We start from the raw sequence: 20,490 nt of genomic DNA, 5'->3' as shown, positions 1-20,490 counted from the left end.
CGAGGTGCACAAGTCACTGCACAACTTGTGGGGCCTCTTCCCACCCTGGCTCTGCCCCAAGCTGTCTGCAGCCAGTCACCCGTCCCACTGCGGCCATCCCCACCTCCTGTCCTGCACAGCCCCATGGAGCAGCTTGGCCCCTTATCCCAGGAGACAAAACCAAAAAATCCCCCCTCCTTTGGTCCAGGGATTTCACCTCTGCTGGTGTAACAGGGAGCTCAAATTGGGCATTTTGTTATCTTACCACAGCTGTGGAATAGGGGCAAACTCAAACATGACTCTTGTCCTCCATCAAGTGTGCAACAGTACATTCTCACAAGCACAGGCTGTGCACAGGCACACTATATGGAAGAGCATGGATCTGGGAAGGGAGCAGGTAGGGGCACAGAGCTGCTCTTGTGCCTGAGGCAGTTGTAGCTGGCCCTACCTAACACCAGAGACTGCAATACAGAGAGAACTGGTGTGACTTTTGGGGTTGCCCCAGGCAGGGCCAGGAGTTGGGTTTGATGATCCTTGTGGGTCCCTTCCAACTCAGGATATTCTATGATTCTATGACACTATGAACTGCAAGAGCCCAAAGGGACGAGAACAGGACGGACCAAAGCAGCAGCTCAGGCACAAATTCATCACAGCCAAAGACTTTTGTCACAAGTTCATCACAGCCAGACACTTCCCCCTGTCCTCCAGCTTCCTTGGGATGGTTCCTACCGCTGGAACTTCTGTTGGATTCACGTGGCCACCCAGCACAGGCAGATCAGTGGAAAGACGGCAGAGACACCCCCGCAGCCTCACCTGCCCCGGGAGCAAACCCCGGGCTCTGCCTTCCCCGTATCGCCACGAAAAAAAAGCTCTGTGCAAACAATAGATCAATAGAGCCCCCGCCTCTTCGGAAGGAAAACAAACACCCGGATCACCGCAAATTAGAGAATGTTTCGCTTCACTTCATCCAAACAGGCTGACAATTTTTTTGGGTTGTTGCCACGGCGACAGAATAACACAGCGTTCAGCCTGTTGCAGAACAATCAATTAAGTTAATGCCTCGGAGTGCCTGTTTACCCTTCCATTTAGGAGGTGCTGCTCTCGCTCCCTTGCTTTCTCTCTCGCTTGTTTCAAATTTCTCATCCTTTGCTTCCTGCTCCTATTTCTTCTCTATTTAACCTAAAATAAAGTCCATCCCTTCAACTACCTTCTGGCTTCTAAGGAGACTCCCACTTTTTGCCATGATCACCTGGAATAGTTTTTCCCTCTCTCTGACTCCTGTCCTTTCTCCTTTCTTCCTGGAAAAACAAAGAGACTGGGGATTTACCTTTACCTTGCACGGTACAACCCTGTCCCCTCCTTCTGGTGTGCTCAGGAACTTGCAAAGTTTCTAAACATCCCCTGGGCAGAACGAGCACCTTCAGAAGAGGCAAAGTAATTCTGCTTTTAACAAGATGAGGTAACTTTTGAGCTGAAGACCTATGAAGTGATCAGCAACCCTGCCATTGTTGCTGGTTTTCACACTGTGAGCCACAACCATAAAGAACCATCTTGTGCTAAAAACTGTTTGAAAAGGAGAACTATAAAAGAGCCTCACAAGGGTCTGCACCTCATCCTGTGGTCCATGTCAAATGAAACTCCTAAATATGTGCTTAAATGACTTTGGCTTCAGTGAAACTCATCCCAGTGCTCAAAGCATTGTGCTGAACTGAGCCTGGGCACCACGGCCAGCAGATTATGGCAGATCCATCATCCCAGTCCTCTAAAATAAAGGATGCCAAAGCATCTCTTGGCTCTGCCCTGGCCACCAGCAGTTTGCCAGGCCTTTCACAGGCTGACATGCTCTTGCCACTGATCATGTGGGTTTATTTCCTGCCTAGCTGGCAGCGTGAGCAGTGAGACTTGGCTGTGTAGCTTCACTGCCTGTCTGCAGCCACGTTCCCACCCTTGCCCTGTGAGCAGTGATAACAGCCCTGGGTCTCCCCCAGCCCTCCTGCAGACTCTGCTGCACCGAAAGCACAGCTCTGACATCCTGGGGGGAAATGAGGTACCCAGGAGTGAAAGGATTTATCCAAGGCCAAGCCTGAGATATAATTCAGGGCTTCTATCTCCACATCTCTCTGCACCCTGGTGCTGTCTTCTCATCAGCACAAAATTCCTATGCTTTTCTCTGAAACCTCAGGAAAGGTGTCTGCTTCCCTCACATCCTCATACACAGGAATTAAAGGACAAGGCAGAGGAAAGCATGATGTGAAAACAGGGAGATTCCATGATGCTGTCTTCTCATCCTGCCACCAGCAACAAGTGCCTAAATGTAAGGCACACATTAATTTAGCATTGAACAGATGGAACAAAACTGCAGGCAAGCAGACAGACAAGGGGGGTGCTCAGACACAAGGAAAAATTACAGTAAGAGGGTCAAATACAACATCTCCCCACTTCCCATGCTGGATCCTTTTCCAAGGATTCCATTCTCCCAAGCTAACACCGGAACCCTGCTCGCGGGGAGCACCGAGGCTGCGCAGGGGTTGCAGGACCCCCGTGCTGGCAGGTCCCACCAGTGCTCCCTCTCCTCCTCTCTGAGAAGAAGTTGTCAGCAGAACCTGTTGGAGCAGGGGCTCGTTGACTGCTCCCTGTCCATTACAGCCCGGATTATAAGCATATTGCACAGTGCTCTCTGCACGGTGCTGGGGAAATCCAATACGCTGAAAGGTTAATGCAATCAATTAGGGTGACAAGGAAGTAGAGTAAAGCCTTCTGAGTAGATGAAAGGGAGAGAGAGATGGAGACAGGGAAAAGCAAAGAGAAGCGGGGGGGGAAGGAGCAAAGAGTGGGAGGAGGAGGAGGAAGATGGTATACAAGGCTTGTGCTGCAGACCACAGGGCACTGGTGTGGCATGGACGGGGTTGTGTGATCCACAGAGACGAGGCAGGCCATGGATCCCCAAGGCAGCAGGTAGGCCAGGACTCCCTGTTCTTGGTTCCTCCTGCCCTCTCCTGCAGAACCACAGCTGCTCAGGCTGTCCTGCCTCCAGCCTGCTCCCTAATGCTCTTCACTGGGGGACTGGCAACACTCCCTGTGCCTTTCCTGCCCACCTCCCACAAGGGATGGAAGCAACTGCTTGGGTTCAGAGTTGCTGTGCAAGGCAAAGGACCTCAGCAAGCCATGGGGGAGCATAATGGGAGGAGAAAGAGGGAACAGGAAGGACAGAGAGAACTTCCTCTGGCATCTCTGTGTAAACCTCCTAGCTAGGCACTGCTCATCACCACCTGCCACATATGCCTGCACCTATCCCCTGGTGTTTTTTGGTCTGGCTCTGTGGGATCTCAACCCTGCCAGTCTTGGGAGTACCTGTAACAGAGGTGAGGTCCTTCTCTCTTACTCTTCCAGCCTCCTTCCACATGCATCAGCCTGGGCTCTCTTGCAGGGCCAGAGGACAAACCCCAGCCATGCCCCAGCCGCAGCAGGTTCACCTCTGCCTGCAGACAGTTTGATGAGGGTGCTGAGGCTCTCAGCCCACCAGCACAGCACGGAGATCCCAGTGCCGTAACGTCCATCCTGCTGCTCAGTCCAGCATGGCACAGGCCCTCCCTGGGGCATTCAGCTCAGGGGAGAGCCCTCTCCTTCCCCTCCAGCCCCCTGAACCACTGCTGCCTGGCTGAGCTCCTGCTCTCTGACCCCAGGCAGTGCAGTACTTCATTAACCTGGGCTGGCAGGTCAGCCAGCGCAGCCCCTTCCTACCACAGCTCCTGCCTGTGCACGGCTCGGCCGGGGAGAACGTGACACCGGCTCATTAGGACAAATTATTACTCTATAACCCCTGCCGCAATGTCCCTTAATATGCCTATTTAGCAAGAGACAAGTCCTGGTGGGCTCCTCGGCATTAAAACAACCTCACAAATCACCAGAGGCACAAGCACGGAGATCTCCGCTTCCGGGGGCAGCGGGGAGGGAGCTGTGCCCGGGTGGGTGCTGGAGGGGCACAGAGGCCAGGCTGTTCCCCTGCAGCAAGATGAAGCTCCTGGTGTTGCTGGGGGGATGTTCTGAGGCAGGGAGTTGCTGTCTGGCTGTTGGCTCATCGTGCAGCCAAACACACCCAAGGCTTCAGTACAATGAGGTGATGTTCCCTCGTTGAGAGCTGCTTAGGAAGTATTCTGGGATGCCTGTTCAAACTGGGCCTCCTTCCCTCTGCCTTATCCCTGCCTAACTCTGCCCTCAGGACTACCATCAGTGTCATGTTCCATGTGAGACCTACAAGATACAAAGGTTTCCCTGTGACATTCCCAAGTCAGTGTCTGGCTTCCCAAACCCACCCACAACACTAACCCCACCTGCCAAGTCCTTCAGGTTAACCAGCAAAGCCAGAGAGCAAGTTTGGAAGCTGACACTGCTGGCAGGCTCCGTGTGCTGCCTCCTCATGTGAGGCTGTGCTACATTTCGGGGGATAAGCCCATTGCACATGAGAGCAGTGGGCTCACACCTTGTGGGGAGGGCAGGGCTGTCATCTGTCTGGGGCTGATCCAGAGATTACAGAACCACTGCAGTTTTGGGCACAGTGAGTGAGATATCACAGGGGAAGACAGAAACATGGGCAAATGTCAGAGGACGGCTGCTACCAAACAGCAACAGGGAGCATGAGGAAATCAACCTCCTGACTGGCCTTTGGAAGAGGGAAAAGGGAGAAATAAAACAGTGATTCACGTAACAGAGAGAAGTGGCAGCAGTGCCAGGTGGGAGAGAGTGAGGAAGAAAAGTAATGGAAAGAAAATAAGAAAGTGTGAAAAGTGTGTGATGCCGGGCACAGAGGAGGGGAGGATGAGAGCACGGGGACGGAGAAATGAGGGACCTGGGAGAAAGAGAGAGAGAGAGGGAGGGCGGGAGGCAAAGGAGGAGAAAAGAGCAAGAATAGCCACGCAGGAGGAGCACGCGGGCGAGGCAGAGCGCTGTAACCAGGGTTGTGAAGCATGAAAAGGGAAGAATCTGCCTGTTCCTTTCAGCGCTCGGAGCATGGCGCTCGGTGGTGACCTACACTGTGCCCGGCTGTGATCACGTTTTCAGGGCCACTGCCTGCCGATCCCAAACAATGATGGGGAGCCTTTGAAGTCAGAGAAAGAAGCCGCAATGTGAACTGGGGACTTTCTTTTTTTTTTTTCCCTTCTCCTTTCCCCCCCCCCCTATTTTTTTAAGGGCCGGGGGAAAGAGGGAGGAAAAGGAAGGCCCAAAGTGGTGGGGGGAAGGTTGGGGGAGAGGTTGCAAGGACAAAACAGAGAGTTGCTCTCGGTGGGGTGCCTCGAAACGAGAGAGACAAAAAGAAAACAAACAGTTTATGAGTAGGGCACATGCTGCCTGTGTCTGCCTGCCCCGCGCTGCCGGCCCCCTGTGCTCCCAGGGAGGCTTCTGTTCCCCAGCAATGATGGATGGACGCACAGGGCCATTCAGCCCTGCCATGTTACAGCAGCGGTATTTACATAACACTGGCCTTCCACCGGTCACCTCTGACACTGCCCAGCCCGGCCTGGGGCCCCCTCCCGCCCCAACCAGCCCGGGCCCCTCGCATGGCGCTGGGACTCAGCCCGTGAGCTCCCTGGAACCGGGCGTCAGGGGTCCCCACTGCCACAGGGATGCTCTGAGTGCAGGCACATCCCAGATCCCAGAGAGCGCTCCCGGCACCTCGGAGGGGATGTCCCACAGGGCAGAGCACTGCCCACCCTCCCCATGGCCACTCCTGCCCTCAGAGCTGCCGAGGTGCCTGGGCAGGGAGAGGAGCAATGGGAGAGGCCAGCAGTGGCAGTGCTGCAGGGGGTACCGAGCAGGGACACAGGGAAGAGGGTGGGAACTCTCCAGGTGACACAGGGAGCTGAGGTACTCCTGGGGCCACAAGGAAGGGCCAGAGAGAGCAGGAACTGCCTTGGTTTGGCAGGGACTTCTCAGTAACCATCATCTGAGGTGGCACAGGGAATCTCTGACCCAGCACATGGAAATGAGGCATTTAAGAGACACAATCACCTTTCATTCCCATGGGTTTTAGGCCTCTAACTCTTATCAGACAAAGATTAAGTGACCATCCAGCTCTAGGAGATCACGAAGCTGAAATTTTTTTGCAGTAAGACAGACCGTGACGGTCTAGCTAAAGGGAAAACCCAGAAAAGTCAGGATTCTGCTGGAGACAGAGCTGCTTCCATCCTACCACCACGGTGCTGCAGTCTGAATAGATAAAACTGTGCCAGAGGAGGAGGAGAACAGGCACATCACCATCTGAATTATGTGAACTGAGCTCAGCAAAACTTCACAGTAGATGGAGACTGCATCCTATTCAGTGAAAGGACCTTATCCATCTCCCCCAGCCCACATGGATGAAGATGAAGCAGTACCCTCTCACCAAAACCCTCACACAGTTTTTTATCTGTAAAGACAGAGGCAGGAGAGCAGATATTGAGGAAAACCCGCAGTGACAAAACCAGGTGCCCGAACAATTGGTGTACAAAGACAAAGACAGGATTAGGACACACACAGGCCTTGTCTGCAATAGACCTTCTTCTGTTTCCATCTCTGTAACTAACACTGGTCCAACCCCAGAAGTTCTAGTGCAGACACAGCCACAGTGAGCAGGCCATAAGTGTGAGAGACACGCAGAGGAAAAGAGAACCCAGGAGGGCGTAGTGACATACCCATTGCAGTCTGAAGTCTCTCCTACCTTTCGGAGATTTCAAGGCCTGGTTTCTTGCCTCGTTTTTAGCTCTAAATTCACTTCATTCTGGAAGGGGAAGAGAAAGGATCCAGTTAACACACAGGGAACATCAGAGCAAGAGCCAAGGCACAGACAACTCACAACACCTGGGTGAGAACCCTCCTGCAAGCAGGGCCAGGCTGGGATATTCAGGCTCCACAAGGCAACAAAATGCTTTCCTTGCTCCTGGCTGTACCCCACAGTGCCACACACCCCGCCAGACACACCGTGCTCTGGCACTTCTCTGTGGAAGAGGCTCCCAAGGAGGCTTGGGAATAATTTCCCATAGAGAGAGCAGCTATTACTGGCCTGAATCCTGCTCTCCAGGTATCAGAGACAGACCTCCTGCTGGTCTACACCACGCTCTGCCCACATATCCAAGGCTGCCTTCTGCTCCATGTCAAATTTTTCCCTTCCCAATCTTCCCATTTCCTCTGCTGACCCCTCTTTCACAGAGGTTCACCCGTGTGCTAATGCTGAGGCCTCCCTTGCACACCAGTGGGGCACAAGATGATGGGGTGCAGGGCTGGGTCCCAGTGCATTGAACCCCTTTATCCACTCATCTGTGCATTTTTTACCCTGGAGAATCCAGAGAGTGAGGAGGAAAGAGAAAAGGGACAGGGGAAAAAAAAGTCACAGCAAAACACATGAAAAGTAAATTGAATTATTTAAAACCATATGTTCCAAAAATGTGACAGAGCATAAAAGCCGTGCCGTGAGACTTCAGGAGGGGGTTATCCTGCGCAGGAGGAGAGGATTGATCCACAGCCAGCCAGGGACCTCCCTCTCCCAGAGCCGGGAGGGGCCGGCAGCACGGGGTGGCTCCACGCACAGTGGTGAGGGTGCTCGGGCTGTTCCTGCAGCCTCTGTTTTGCAGCCCTGCCAGAACAGCTCCCACAGCTGCCCGGAGTGGCAGTGCAGTGACAAACTGCCCCGAGGTCACGCACAGCCAGCCCGGGGTTGAATCCAGCTTTCCACACGCTCCCTCTCCGGATGCACCAGCGGGTGCCAGGAGCCAGCCCCTTGCAGGGACCCTCTTTAGCCCCTGGGAGGGCAGCAGTGAGAGGGACTGGGCTCAGGGGACGCTGTGCTGCCCCTGTGTCCGGGGCGCTGGCGCTCCGTGCGTGTGGCCCGGCTCCTCCCGTCACTCACACTCCAGCACTGCCAAAGATAGATGCCTGGTGTTGGCTGGGACCCAGAGTGGGAAGGAGCTGGTGAGATATCCCAGATGGATGGATGGATGGATGGACACAGAGCGCAGGGAGCCCCTCGGGTGAGGAAGATGCATAACCAGCCCGGCTCCTTCCTTTCCCACTCAAATCCTGGTGCTAACAAGGCTGAGGGCACGGCTGGAGTAACAGCTCCCCCACTTGAGGTGCTTCTCCCACCCTGGCACCCTCGGTCCTTCTGGCTCTCTCATCCCTTCTCCCACCTTTTTCTTCCCTTTGTTCTCCCTTTCCTCCTTGCTCTTTCCACTGCTTTCTCTGCCACTCTGTCACGCTCTTTTTTCTCTCCCTCCCTTTTGTTCTCTCCCCCTTTCCCGAGCTCTCTGCCTGTAACTCTCTCTGCCTTCCTGCCTTCACTCCCTTGCCCCTGCTCACGGTCAGTTCTTGGGTTTGAGTTTTTAATTGTTTTTTTTTTTTTTCTTACTCCTCTTCTTTCGGCCGCAGCTTATCAATGATGCAAGAGGAATAACGCCAATTTACTTAGAATGTGTAATCCCCAAATCAGATTGGGGGATTGTATGAGGCAATATGACCTTGCATATGTCTCCATTAAAGCCAGCCAGGCCTCCTCTTGTATTCTGTGTTCCCAGTACATATTTAGACAGATAACGCTAATTGTACTTGACATGTCCTCTTAAGGATGGACTCTTCCCTCCCCCAGCTCTGCTTCCCTGCCTGACAATGTGCCAGAGCCCAGCCCGCTCGCTGGCAGCGTGGCACGGCACGGCACCTGCGGGGCTGCCCGGCCGGGTGGGCACCTGGCACGGCCCCCACGTCCAGCCCTGTTCTGGGAACGCCGGACGGACACCCCGGCACTGCCCGGCTCTGCATGAGGAGGGGGCCAGAGAGGGCAAGGAGCAGGGGGAGCGCTGCTGGGACATAGTTAATCTGAGATTACACACTGTTACTGTGTCAATCGTGGATTCTCCAGGAAAAAAGCCGTCACACAAAGAGAGGAGACTTGCTCACCATGACCAGCTTTGAAGGCTCCCTCCTTCCCAACCAAGGGTTTCCACCCCGCACCTCTCAGCTCCCACATATGCTTTGGGTAAATATGTATATCTGGCTACTGGACACCAGCTCCAGCTTCTAGGGATCATCACTGGAAAATGATAAAATCCTAGAACTGCTTGGGTTGGAAGGAACCTTTAAATGTCACGTAGTCCAACCCCCTGCCATGGGCAGGACACCTTCCACTATCCCAGGTTGCTCCAAGCCCCATCCAACCTGGCCTTGGACACTTCCAGGGATGGGGCAGCCACAGCTTCTCTGGGCAACATGTGCCAGGGCCTCACCACCCTTACTGCAACAATTTTCTTCCTTAAATCTAGGCTAAACTGTCCCTCTTTTAGTTTAAAACCATCACCACAATCACTACAGGCCCCGCTAAAAAGTTTGTCCCTGTCTTTCTTATAAGCCCCCCCCACAGAAGCACTGAAAGGCTGCCTCTTCCCTGTGCCTGCTGTACACTGCTGCTCCAGAGCAGGCAAGCAGGACGCAGGAGGAGGAGGGGAGCTTATTCCAAGGAAACCAATGGATCCAAACTCTTCGCCAAAGTGGACTCAGATTTTTTTTTTCCCCTTGACACAACATCCTAATTCGACTTTTTCAGTATCTTTCCTTCAACAACCTTTTTTCCTTCCTCCCCTTCCTACCCGGCAACTGCGCATTTATTAATTCATGAGGCACTAATTAGTTCTTTGTTTAATTTTGTGTTAAACAGACTGACCGGAATGATAACGACTTGCAGCGTTGCATTACGGTCCCCAACCGCCCCTGTTTTCTGACAACAAGGGAGCGCAGTGAGACTGGTGTGATGAACCCCAATTCCCACTCCAGTTGCACTTCATTAAGTCAAAATGTGACAAGAAGCTTAGAGAGCAACTTTCAGATCGGATCGCACATAACAATTGGGCAGGAAACTTTCCGAGGGGGAAGCGGGAGCGGCACTGGCGGCGGAGGCTGGCACCGCGCAATTCCCGCCGGGCTGCCTTAAAGGAGCCGGCTCGGGCTGCCGGCCCAGCAGCACTCGGGGCACGTGCTGCCAGCCAGGGGTGCCAGGGGAGGAAGAGGAGAGGAAGGGCAGCAAGCCAAGCCAAAGGCACGGCAGGGCAGGACAGGAGGCACTGCTGCTTCCCACTCCTCTCGGTTTCCTTCGCAGCGATGGGTTGTGTTGGCAACCGCAGAGTCCAGGTGGGACAATCCCTCAGTGGGTCACTCCAGAGCTCTGAGGGCATCTTTAGGCCCCTTCAGCTCCATGCCTCAGTTTCCCTCCTGTAGCTCTGCAGTGAAACAGCTGGTGACCCTCAGCTGCTCTTCAATTTTCAACAACTACATGATTATCATGGAACCCCTAAACTGCAAAGGGGGAAGGTGAATACTGGCACTCACGTTGCTAAAACCAGAAGGGAAAGGATGGCTTGGACACCAGGGAGAGGGATGGCTGCTCTCCCAGGGAGGGAGCTGTGCCTTCATTCAACTTTGTACAGTGCCTGGTGCTCCAGTGGCACTACCAAGTTTTGGAACTGTCCTGATCAGCCTGGTATGAGCAATAAACTTGGTAAGCCACAAAGCAAGCACCCAGCACCCTGCACTCAGCCCTGTGGGTGGGAATCCAGCCACCCCAGTGCTGCCTATCCCTGAGCTCTGCTGAGTGCCACAGGGTTTGGGTGTGTGGTCACACATCCAGCCTGGCCCAAGCATCACCTGGCAAAAAATTCCTGAGCATCACTTACTCCTCAGCACTGGGACTGACAAACAAATGACATAAATCTGTCCCAGCCTTGCTGGTACATGAAAGTGTACATTGTGGCCATCTCCTTGAGCCCCTTTTGGCTCACTGAAGGGCAGTGAAACGTAAACAGCCTACAAGAAAATGTAAAGGGTCTTAAAACACCCCCTGAGAGGATAGGTGTGTGTGAAAAGGAGACTTCCCAAGTGCACAGAACAAGGAAATTTTGCTACAAATCAAATATATCTTCTGCTATTGCATGGACATCAGCTCTGGGAATAAGCCAAGATCACCTAAAAGTGAAATGAGCTGTGAGGTCTCAATGCCTTTTGTAGCAGATATTTTTCCACACTTCTCCTCATCCCCTCTCCCTCTCTCCTCAAGACAGGAAGACTCACCCTCACCTTGCTCCCAAAGCTCAGCTAAGGTCCAGAACACTGGCAAAAGCATGAGGGCCTCTCTGAGGGTTCATCAGGACTGGGCAGGGACACTGGAGCCGTGTGGGAGTGCAGAGCCCTGTGTCCTGGGCAGGGCAGGGCAGAGGAGGGGGCCCTGTGTCTGCAGCCCCCGAGCCTCGCGGGATGCCCTCACAGCAGCAGCTGGTCTGTGCACTGTCAGTGTTTGCACCTGAGTGAGCTCCAGCCACACGAGTCTTTGGGAAAGGGGCCAGGCTGCAGCAAGGTATCACAGCATGGTGTTTGCCAGTACACTCACAGCTGAACAACACACAGATCTGAGAGCAGACGTGTTTGTGCTGGCTTCCATCTTTCATGAATCTGGAATGCAGCAGGGACCTCTGTGACTGACAAAAAGGCTGTTCCTCCATGACAGAAATCCCAGGAAGACAGCACATCCCTCTGATTTCAGTTCTGTGTGAGCTCTGGATCCCATAAAAAGGCAAATGTAGGTATTAACACTCAGTTGGAGGGTTGGACTGGTTGTCCAGTAAGGGCAGAAACACCCATTTAACACCTGAAGGAGGGACAATTGAGGAGAACAAGAAACACACCCTGCTGCCACCAGCCTAACAAGCCTTCTTGGTTTGCAGAAGGGCTGGAATATCCTGGCTGCTGTATAGCTCCAGCTGTGCAGTCCCACCCAACTATCATCTCCTGCCAATCTTGGGCTGCCCAGGGAAAAAGGCACGGGCTGAAGGAGAGGAAAGGGAACACTTTCTTGGCTGCCATTGCAAGGCAATACCAGCAGTGCAACACAAACCAACTCCATCCACACTTGTAGGGCTGCACAGCTGCCAGTGGTCCCTGCAAAGTTTTGTGCTGAGAATTAACAAGCATCCCAAATAGGTCATGGTCTGCCCCTTCTTCCTCAAACAACATGCTGAAATGTCCTAGACTCCATCCCCAATCCTCTTTAACCAGGAAAACTCTCCTCCCAGGATTACGGGCCCACTGCCCCCCTTCTCTTCCCCTCCATCTGGCTGGGAGCAGCCTGGGACCGAGCGCTCTTCCCAGCCCTGGGAGAACCCTGCAGTTTCTCTCTCATAAAAAAGAAAAATGGGAGCTATAAAAAAGGCAAAGAAAAGAAAAGCAAAGCAAAGGGAAAGCACTGCGAAGGAGGAAAAGAGCAAAGCCCCCCTTCCCTTCCACCCTGTCCCCATTACCTGCCTTCAGCTCCGGGTAGAGCTGCCTGCTCCTCTGCCTGAGCACTCCCCTCGGCACAGCGCTCCCCGGGGACATCCTGCCCTGCCTCTCACCCTGGCCCCTCTGCTCAAACCTGTTGAGCAGAGCCCGGCTCAATAAAGGTGATGCAAAAAGGAGGAGGAAAACCAGCACTGGGCAGTAGGAAAGGGACAGGGGCCATCGTGGAGGTAACCCTGCAGCTCAGAGTGCTGGAGCAAGGGAAGAAGGACAGGGACAGCACCCACTGCCCGTCCCAGCTTCCCAGCACTGATGGCACTTGGGACCAGGAAAGGCCTCGGCCCCCCACCTCACAGCACAGCTACAGCCCAGCCCAGCCCAGCAGGAGTGGAGCCCCAAGGGGGGATCCCGAGGATTTCACCTCCCGCCACGGCTTCTGTACAGCGCAGCAGTCCCCAAACTTGGCATTCGGCAGCCCTGGGCTGGCTCCTGCTAATTTGCTGTCAGGCTGCCTAAGCAAACCAATTAAAACTAATCATTAATTATAAAAAAAGAGAGAAAGAAAAAGACCCTGCACGAACGGAGAACTGGAAAGGGCATGGGGAAAAGAAGGGCAGGAGGTGGCAGAGTGACAGAAGAGAAGTTGAGAAAGGTGGGGAGGGGAAAGGGGGGGAAGAAAAGGGTTTTAAAACCCCAGGTGCAGAGCCTGGGATGAAGGCAGCAGAAGGGCAAGTGGTCTCCCAGGGCAGGGTGGGGAGACGTGAGGGAAGCAAGGAGGACCCGAGGAAAAGGGAAAAGGCGACTGCCAAGGATGGTGAGGCACATGCCGAGCCCGGGTCCTGCCGCGGTGGGAGCCGGCACCGATACTGCCGTGAGGCTGCTTCCACACTCCCTCTATCCCAGCCCCAGCCAGGGGGGCATGAGCCGCATTTGGCAGAGCAGTGGGCACCTGCCAGCCTGCGGAGACAGGGCAGAGGAGGGTGCAGGGGGGCAGAGCCAGGCGTGAGCGCCAGGGCTGGGGAGCGCCGTCCCCCCGCGTCAGCGCTCCCGGCGCTCCCGGAGCACATGCCTTAGAGATGGGGATGAAAAATGGGGCATTTATGAAAAGCCCCTGATTATGCGGCCCTGGCGGGGCCCCGGCTCTGCCGCCGCGGCTCCCGCTGGCTCCCCACGAGCTGCGGGGGCAGAGAACCCCGGCAGCTGTCGGCGCGGCCCCCGCCGCCCCCGCGCCGCGTTTTGTTCGCCGGCCCCGCACACACGCACACGCTCCCCAACGCCCCTTTTGAAGAGCCTCAGGCCCACGTCGGGCTGGCGGATGGCGGAGAGGTGGGGGCAGTGCCATGGAAACGGGCCCTTTCCTGGGGAAACGCGTTGCCGGCCCCCCCTCCTCGTCCCGGGTGCCCCCTTTGAGGAGCTGTCAGGACCCTGAGTGAGTGTCACACGACCCAAGGACCAGGCGTGACCAAGCCTATTTTCTGCCTCAAATTTGATTGATTAAAAAACTTTTTAGGAAAACCATGTTAAAAGACAAAAAAAAAAAAAAAAGAAAAAAAAAAGAAAAAAAAAAAGAGGAAAGAAAAAAATTAAACAGAAAGGGACAAGGGGGTGGGGGAAAAGGGAAAGGCCTCTGTGCTGGGTTTCCCTGGCAATAGCACCAGGGGACAAGTGTCAGAGGCAGATAAACAGCATAACCAGGCCGAAAATAAAGGTCAAAGGAAGCATGAAACTTAACACAACAGTGATTAAGATAATGATGAAGCAGGGGACCCCAGAAAAAAAAAATAAGTGTGACACTCAGAAACACACATATACGCTCCAAGTGATGGCCCAAGAGACCTGGTATGTGGGAAGAGGTAACAGGGCTTGTTAGGCCTTGAGGTACCTGAAAAAGAGTGGAAATGAAGGAAAAATCCAAGGGGAGGATTTGGGGAGAGGGGTCTGTGATTTCCCCTTGGGCTGGTTGCTGTAGGTCGAGTCTGCCCAATGCCACCAAGCCCCAGAGCCAAAGGGGACCCTCCCATAACACAGACACCCTGTCCCAGCCAAGCCGTACTTGAATTTGCCACTGAATTCCTCAAAAGAGTTTCCCTGACGCTGGGAGGAGAGTCCTGGTGGGTGTGGATCAGGGAGGCCCTGCTGACACCTGCGGGGCTGTGCTGCCTGACACTGGCCCAGGCCTGGCTCTGTGCCCTCCAGCAACTGGTATAAAAAGCCTCCGAGAAGCCAAGAGGGAGGGACGCTGGTCAGACCTCCCTGCCCACCTCCTCCCCCTTGCCAAGGCTAATTGTGCAGAGAAAAGCCCAGAAAGGCTGAAGGACTCAGAAAGAAGCCAGTCCAAGAATGCCATACCCTTCGGCATTTGCCTGCTCCATCTCCAAACCTCCAGGATGACCTCACATGTTTGGAGCCCAGCTCATGACTTCCAGTTGCCTGGGACTGGCTGTGTTACCACTGCCAAGAGGCAGCAAAGAAACTGGAAATTGTTCACCAGCTTCTTCCTCTGCGAGTCTGGGAATTAAAACTTGTGCAACAGAAAGTGTGGAAGCACGAAAGGCTTTCCAGCTTTTCTGCACCACCTTCCCGCTGGGAATAACTCTGATCCCCTGCGAAATATCTCTGTTCTGCCTTTTCTGGCACGTCAGAGTCCTGGTGCAAGGTCATCTTTAGGGATTCAGTGGGACAGGGACGATGCCTGGGCTTCCTTGTCCCTTGCACTTGGCCTTGGGCAGGAACCACCACACCTCACTCATTGCCTTATGTCTGCACAACTCAAACTCTGACAGAACACTGAGCAGAAAAGAATTGTTCTCCCTCCTGCCAAATATCTTTGGGAAAAGTAATTTTTTAGCTGAAAATTTTCTTCCATGCAGTGTTTATCATGAAGGAAAGCAAAGAAATGTTTTCACAGAAAGGCTGGAAAAGTGCCTCATGTGAGTTTATCCACACACACTTGGTCAGAAAGCTGTTTTCCATCAAACATATTCCAATGCAAAATTTTCAGCATCATATTCATGTGTCTCCCCCCTCCCCCATCATTGATATTCATGGTCTTTTGTAAAGAATGATTCAATTAAACCACCAATGCTCCTCGCTAGAGGAGTCTGAACAGTGAGAGGAACTCCCCAAAAGTAGTGCTGGGCCAGGCTTTGTCCACCAAACATCCACCAAAGATGTGCAGGTTTGAGGGGCTGGGACACCACCATCTCACACCCCCAGAAAAACTGCTGTTGAGGAAAGAATAAAATCACTGCTCTGATCCCTGACATTACTGGCTGAAAAATGTGCTTTGAAAAATAATAATGGAAAACAAGCTCTTTTTTAATTTCATTTTTGAGCCATTACGGTTCATGTTTTCAATCTTTTTTCTTTCCTCCTTGGTAATCAGAAGAGCGAGAAATGTGATTAAAAACTAAAAAAACAAACAAACAGTGAAAGCTGAGATCCTCATGCGTCCAGGAACATGGACTTGAAGGGAAAACACCAAATGCCCTCAGGCACGGGGTAAAAGGAAGGGTTGGCAAATGTTATATTTTGGTTCATGTTGTCATGAAATGCACAGAAAGTCGAAGATACCAAAGGTACTTGGAAAGGTGTTCTTTAAAGGTATTCTGGGAAGGTTTTCCTCCCTGCACATCTGATAGCAAAGATTTAACACGCACTCAGACGTGGGCACAGCCCTGAGACGGGGTGAGGAACTAGTGCTGGGGACGTGTGTGAGAAATTGCATTAAAGTTAAAACCCCCTCGGTGACAGGGCTGGTTCCTTTTTACTTTTTGCAAGGAAAACCAACCCCATCTCCCCAGTCTGACAGCGGAACCTCGAGATTCTCTGCCCAGATGTCGGATTACTGTTGAGCAGCACCACAACCACTTTTATCAAGATCTTTTTTTTGCATTTCCCAATGAAAATAATACTCTGCATCTGCAAAAGCTTGGTGAGCAAAGATCTGTTTCACTTTCTAACATGCTTAAACTGATTTCTCGTGTTCAGAAAGGAAACACAGCAACTCTGGCAACAAAACTAAAGGAAAAAAGGAACACACCAGACCAAGGGCGACCTGGAGTGGAGGCGCAGACACTTTTCCAGCAGCACACATTCCCTCCCTCCCCTGGCAGCCTCAGCCCAGCAAAGGAACAACTTTCCCTGGCTGCTGCTCTCTGATGCAGCACCGTTGTGGCCCCACTGGCACAGAGAATCCCACAGTGCCCAGTGGGCTGCAGGTACCCAGGCAGTGGGCTGGCAGGGAACATGCTCTGACACGTGTGTCCCTGCACATGCAGGACCCAGTACCCACACACACCTCACAAACGTGTGCCGAGCACACAAAACTCCCTCGCCGTGGCCGAGGAACTGTCAGGAGAACACAAGCAAAAGCTGCTTCTTGACAGCGAGTCATTTATATTTTAGCTTCGTTCCATTATCCTAACGAATCCTTCATCAGCAGATGCAATATTAACAGCAGAAAATCAGCTCATTACATCCGGGGGGATTTCATCAAGTTGACAATCATATATGCAGCTACCCGAGCCTGGAGAGGACAGGGCTCTCGTTATTTAGTTATCCTGGTTTCATCTTAGAGGCTTTTTCTTTCTTTCTTTCTTTCTTTCTTCCTTTTTTTTGTTTTTTTTTTTGAGGGGACGGTGTCCCAAACAACCCCCAGACCCCTGAGCTTTCAGGATGCTGGTCCACAGACAGACCTACTCAGCTGGGAAATGCTCCAGCCCATCTACAGGAGCAGCAGCTGTTAAGAGGAGAAAAAAACCCTCACACAATCTGCACCCTCTGCAGCTCTGAGGACATTCTCTGTGGAGTTCTGACTCCAGGAGAGGGTTTCCATCCTATGCAGCTCCTGCCTTGTGTCCAGGAGCATATGGAGTTGCTGCTCTGGTTCTTCTGCTCCAGGCAGGACTCCCCACTTCATGCTCTGAAGGGTCTCTCTCTGCAGTGTCCCCAGAGGGATAAGACACATTTAAATAGCCTGGGATTTCATGAACTGCCCAGGCAAGGAGCAGAAGAGTCAATCCAGGTGAGTTGAAGGTAAGAAGAATAGAGTAACAGGGAGAGTTGAAGGCTGAGTTCAGGAGATTTTGGGGCTCTTTTCCTCTCCTACCTTGTCTAGGGAGCATTAAACAGCACAGCTGAGGCAGCCAGAGCAGGCTGACAGGGCACCTTTAGATGCTGCACTAGAACACACCTGGAATAATCCAAATATCATCCTGTGAAACATCGAGGTGAAAACTTTGAGTATTTGCTCTACTTTCCCCACATACTCTTGCTTTAAAATTATGGAAATGGGCACAGACATTTTGGGTTCCTTCTGTTTTTCACAGTCATCCTGGGACTGCAGGCTGAGAAGCCCTGCAGCATGAATACTGCTTGAAAATTACCTTCCTGCTCTGCCTCCCCTACTAAGGGTCTTCCTCAAAAACAGCAGCCCGAGAAATCCTTGGTATCCCCAGTCTGAAGAGCCACTGCCTGCAGCCTCAGGATTCCTCACTGCCTACTAAGGAGCTTTTCTGCCCACCCTGAGATTCCCTGGAGGAACAGGGATCTCCTGCTGTTCTCACTCACACGTGGTGGGTGCCTTTGCCACCATGGCATTCCCAAGCCTGGTGATTTCAGCTGGAGAGCAGCTAACTGGCTTCCAAGACTTCTTCTCCATCAAGGGATGAAGCTGGAGAGACCAGTCTGGAGCTGGACATGGACCACTCCTGGCAGACACCAGCTTCTGGACAAGCCTCTCTGCTGCTCAGCCTCAACCACCCAACACAGCCAAAGGAAGAAGTTGAGCTCATCTCCTCCAGCTCAGAGGGGGCTGGGATGGGCACTGCACATTTTCCCAGCAGGACTGGATTTCTGCACAGCAAGGAATATGTTCCTGGGATGTCAACTCCAATCTCTGCTGCGCTCTGACAGATTTAAGCTCCAGTTTGTCCGACAACATCCCAAAGTGTAAGAAACTGGGGGCAGACTCTCTAATCAGGCTGTAGGACAAAGGCCCGGTCTGACCCTGTCACTTCCACTTACTCTTGCTGTCCGTCTTGCTCCCCCCACCCTCTCGGCAGCCTCCCTGCCCACCCTGGGCTGCCCTCCCTTCCCTAACACAGCTGGGCTAATCCTGCTCCTCCCGCGTCCAGCGCAAATCCTCCCCAGAGTAAACCAATCCTGGGAATTTTTATTAGATTATCAGCCTGCCAGCTCAGTGCTGGCTGGACTAATCCTAATCAGGACTGATTTCTATTAGCCAGCTTCAGGGAGGAGCTGTGCTGTCCCAGCACCCCAGGCCCACACTGGGGGAGCCCGAGGCCTTTTAGCTCATTCTATACAAATTTTCCTTTTAGAAAGGAACAAATTTAGCCCGGGATCACCAGCAAAGTTTGCATGTGGGCTGTGTGGGCAGCCACGGGGCAAACTGTCCCCACCTCGTCACTGAGCTGCAAGAGAAGCCGAAGGGGTCCAGGCTCCACAGCCCCTCCGGCCCCAGCTCCAGGCCGGTGTGGCCAGTTAGTGCCACATGGAAAGATGCTTTGTGGCAGGGGACATGAGCCTGCTGGGGAGCAGGCTGAGATGATGGGCTCATTTCAGACAGGAGGACAAGCAGCCGCAGCTTGAGTGCCCAGGACAGAGTTTGCAGTGCTGGCTGAGTCAGCGAGGTCTCCATGCCCCATTACCCATGCCCAAAGCAATCTACTCTCACTTCCCTCCCCATTCTACTAAAGCAAACTGTCGCTCAGGTATTTCTCCCCTAACCCCGTTCCTGGCCCTGGAAGCGACCTGACTGAAAATGTTTGCTCTTTACTGAGGCTGGTGAAAGTTTTGCTGCCGACTTAACAGGATTTGAGTCGAGCCACGAGGGCAGCTTGAGCACGAGTTCACGAGCAGGGTGTTGAGAAGAGCAAGGCTTTGTCCCTGCCTCTGTCCCCTTGTCCCACTCACCCGCTCCGTGCCGAAAGCACAGCTATTCCCAGCAGCCCCCAGGGGACTCCACCGCACTTCTGAGCGCAGCCAGCGGCGCTGCAGCCGCTCCGCAGAGACAGACATCGCACAGGGAGCGCTCGGCAGAGCCTCTCCTCCCAAAAGTGACCGCGGAGCTTCGAAACCTCCCAGAGAGAGGGGCCATTTAAACCCAGTTGCCGTTAAGCCTCTTCTAAACTTGTCTACTCATCCTCTCACAATCACACCATCTTTATGCTGCCTCCCAAAGGAGGAGGAATCGCCTCTGGGACTGAGCTGCACCTCCCGGGCACCGCGGTTCTCTCTGACATGGTGCTCAAGCGAAGAGGTTGCCCTCCCATACAGCAACTGGAGGGACAGTGCTGCACCAGACAGGGCTTCAAGCAAGTCAAAAGATGCCCCAGGCTGAGACCAAGGCTAAATATGCTTGGTCTAGACTAAATAGCCCCGAAATCAGAGCCGAGAGCCAAAGCCCTGCCTGGAGCTCCAGGCACTGCCCCTCTCAGCTTTGGGGGGGGGAAGCACCACACAACCCCAACTAGGGAAGCATCTTCTAAAGGAGCAGCTCCACAGCCTCCAGACACTGGTGCTGCATCAACTCAGGACCTTGTTTTGTGCCTGGGGACATCAGTAAATCACAAGTAACTGTCCAGAACGTGAGGCTGTAAGTCAGCACAGCTCAAGCCTTGCTCTCCTTTCCGGCCAGGCTTACAGCACCAGTCCTACTCTGGTAGGTGGCAAGGTTTCCTAAGAGAGTTAACCAGATCCGGCTGGAATCAGAGGCTGCAGCAGGCTTCCTGATGTCAGAGAGAGAAATGGGGGACTTGGCCCAAACCCTCCAGAAGCCACATCAAAAAGAGATGTGGGCGAGAGCCAAGAACAGATGATCCAACTGTGAAAGGGCTTTGTGTGTGTATGTGTTTGTGTGTGTGCGTGCGTGCATGCGAGGAGAGAGGAAAAATCAAAAGAAAGAGAGAAAGGAAAGAGGAGGAGTAAGAACGAACAGAAAGATGGAAAGAAAAGGTGTGGAGGCACGAGATCAGGAAGGGACCAGAGCTGTCACAGTGTGTGTGGCCTGCGTGCAGGCACGCAATGAACAACAAAACATGGCAACGATATATAATCGATGTCATGTGTTAATGATAAACACGGATCAGGAGAAACACTGGCTCTGCCTCGAGCACTCCCAGCCCGGATCTCAGAGTGCTGCAGAACTTGTTTCAGTAAGGCAGCACAGCTCCTTCAGCTTTGGTGGAGGCATGGCAATGGGCATCC

The 20,490-nt window shown here is 53.2% G+C and overlaps 1 protein-coding gene across 8 annotated transcripts in view; it reads right to left on the bottom strand.

Moving 5' to 3' along the window:
- The window catches only part of CASZ1 (castor zinc finger 1), a 273,799-nt gene that overhangs the window by 94,676 nt on the left and 158,633 nt on the right, over positions 1-20,490 (bottom strand). For 5 of the 8 annotated variants that reach the window (XM_051786182.1, XM_051786185.1, XM_051786180.1 and 2 more), the window contains one exon: positions 6,648-6,733. Coding sequence is in view for 1 of the 8 variants with exons in the window: in XM_051786186.1 (XP_051642146.1) it covers positions 6,648-6,651 (4 nt within the window). In the remaining 7 variants the exon portion in view is untranslated. The remainder of the gene's footprint in view (positions 1-6,647; positions 6,734-20,490) is intronic. The other 3 variants (XM_051786189.1, XM_051786181.1, XM_051786188.1) reach the window with 1 other exon arrangement.

Source organism: Manacus candei, unplaced genomic scaffold (genome assembly GCF_025592945.1).
Source record: "Manacus candei isolate 608988 ecotype Guabito, Panama unplaced genomic scaffold, ASM2559294v1 h1tg000022l, whole genome shotgun sequence".
NCBI lineage: Eukaryota > Metazoa > Chordata > Aves > Passeriformes > Pipridae > Manacus > Manacus candei.
Note: the sequence above shows the minus strand (reverse complement) of the source record. Positions and strands in the feature narration are given on the sequence as shown.